Raw genomic sequence first — 1,568 nt, 5'->3', positions numbered from 1 at the left:
ACTGTTGTATCTTTTGTATACGAACTCTGTTTTTGACATTATTTATATTTTCATAAATAGGGGAACATGTACTATAATATTTTAATGTTTGCTTTGCTAAAAACTGTTTAATACAAAATTTCAGTTTTTCAGGCGTATTAATCAGGGTTACAGTTTTAGCGGTTGGCAACTTACACATTCAAAAGTAAGTTATCATCTGACATCTTATATTATTTGAAATTTAACTCATTTAATTTTCATTAGATGCACTAAAACTGAATGAGTTAAATTACAAACAAATTTACTGTAATTTAGTCGTTCGTAGTTTATGCCCCAAATTTCGGGATGTCACATTACCTCCCCATTAAGAGAATTTCGTCCTGAAATTATTTTGTTCTAGGCTACTTTGTGCTATCATTAAGTTATTCCACTAGTAGAGGGAGCATCGTTAAAAAAATGTAGATACTTCTTTTTTCATTTGATCCTCGCATTCCTAGGTAAACTCCGGCCCTCTACGCGAGTTCCATCGGAATTTTACTATAGGGATGCAACTTTGCTTGAGTCTTTGGATCTCCCGATCCATGTTCTCCATTGGTTCATCCATGAAGTGAAGCTTAGTGTTGACCTGGATCTCATCGAGTGGAATGATGAGGTTCTCATCAGCTAGACACTTTTTGAGATTACACATGTGGAAGGTATCGTGAACTGTGTTGAGTTCTTGATGTAATTTGAGCTTGTAAGCTACCGGACCAACCCTTGCTAGGATTTTGAAAGGTCTGATGTAATTGGGGTTTAGCTTTCCTCGTTTTCCAAATCTGATGACGCCCTTCCATGGAGAAACCTTTAGCAGGACACGATCTCCTACTTTGAATTCCAATGGTTTGCGTCTGGTGTCAGCATAACTCTTCTGTCGACTACTTGTATCTTTTAACTGTTCCTTTATCTGAACAATCTTTTCCATTGTTTCTTGAATAATTTTTGGACCAGTAATTAGTGTATCCCCAACATGTTTTCTAGATAGTTAGGTATCTCTAACTTCCGCGCAGCATAGCGGAGAACGACATTTGCGTCTGTACAGGGCCTCGAATGGAGCGGCCTTGATGCTAGTGTGGTAGCTATTGCTATATGAAAATTTGACTAATGGAAAGTGAGTATCCCATGCATTAACGAAGTCTATCACACAGGCACGGGGCATGTTTTCTAGGGTTTGTATTGTCCTTTCACTTTGTTCATCCGTTTGAGGGTGATATAAAGTACTTATGTCGAGTTTTGTTCCTAGGGGGTGTAGTTTGTCCTATTTGGCTTAGGTTGTCTGGTTGCGACGCAGTGACTTTATTTCCCTGCATTAGTACTCATCCTAACCCTTGGTGTGAGGCGTTGTAGAACACTACAAAGTCTTATGTTCCCTATGGGAGAGACAAAATTGATGTAGTTTACAACAATTGTTTCAATTTCTGGAAGGAAAACTCTTGGCTGTCTCCCTAATCGAACTTTTTGACTTTACGTTTTAGTGCGGTGAGAGGCTTGGCTATTTTGGAAAAGTTCTCAATGAATCTCCGATTGTAGCCTGCAAGCCTTAAGAATTGGCG

At 38.6% G+C, this 1,568-nt stretch overlaps 1 protein-coding gene across 1 annotated transcript; it reads right to left on the bottom strand.

The window, feature by feature from the left end:
- Positions 1-472: 472 nt before the first annotated feature.
- Positions 473-940, bottom strand: LOC145121954 (uncharacterized). The gene has a single exon (XM_079057633.1). The coding sequence runs from the start codon at positions 938-940 to the stop codon at positions 473-475; it is 468 nt and encodes a 155-aa protein (XP_078913759.1).
- Between the last annotated feature and the right edge of the window lie 628 nt (positions 941-1,568).

This window comes from Lactuca virosa, chromosome 6, assembly GCF_052849685.1.
Source record: "Lactuca virosa cultivar CGN04683 chromosome 6, Lactuca_virosa_CGN04683_v6, whole genome shotgun sequence".
NCBI lineage: Eukaryota > Viridiplantae > Streptophyta > Magnoliopsida > Asterales > Asteraceae > Lactuca > Lactuca virosa.
This window is presented reverse-complemented; position numbering and strand designations above follow the sequence as displayed.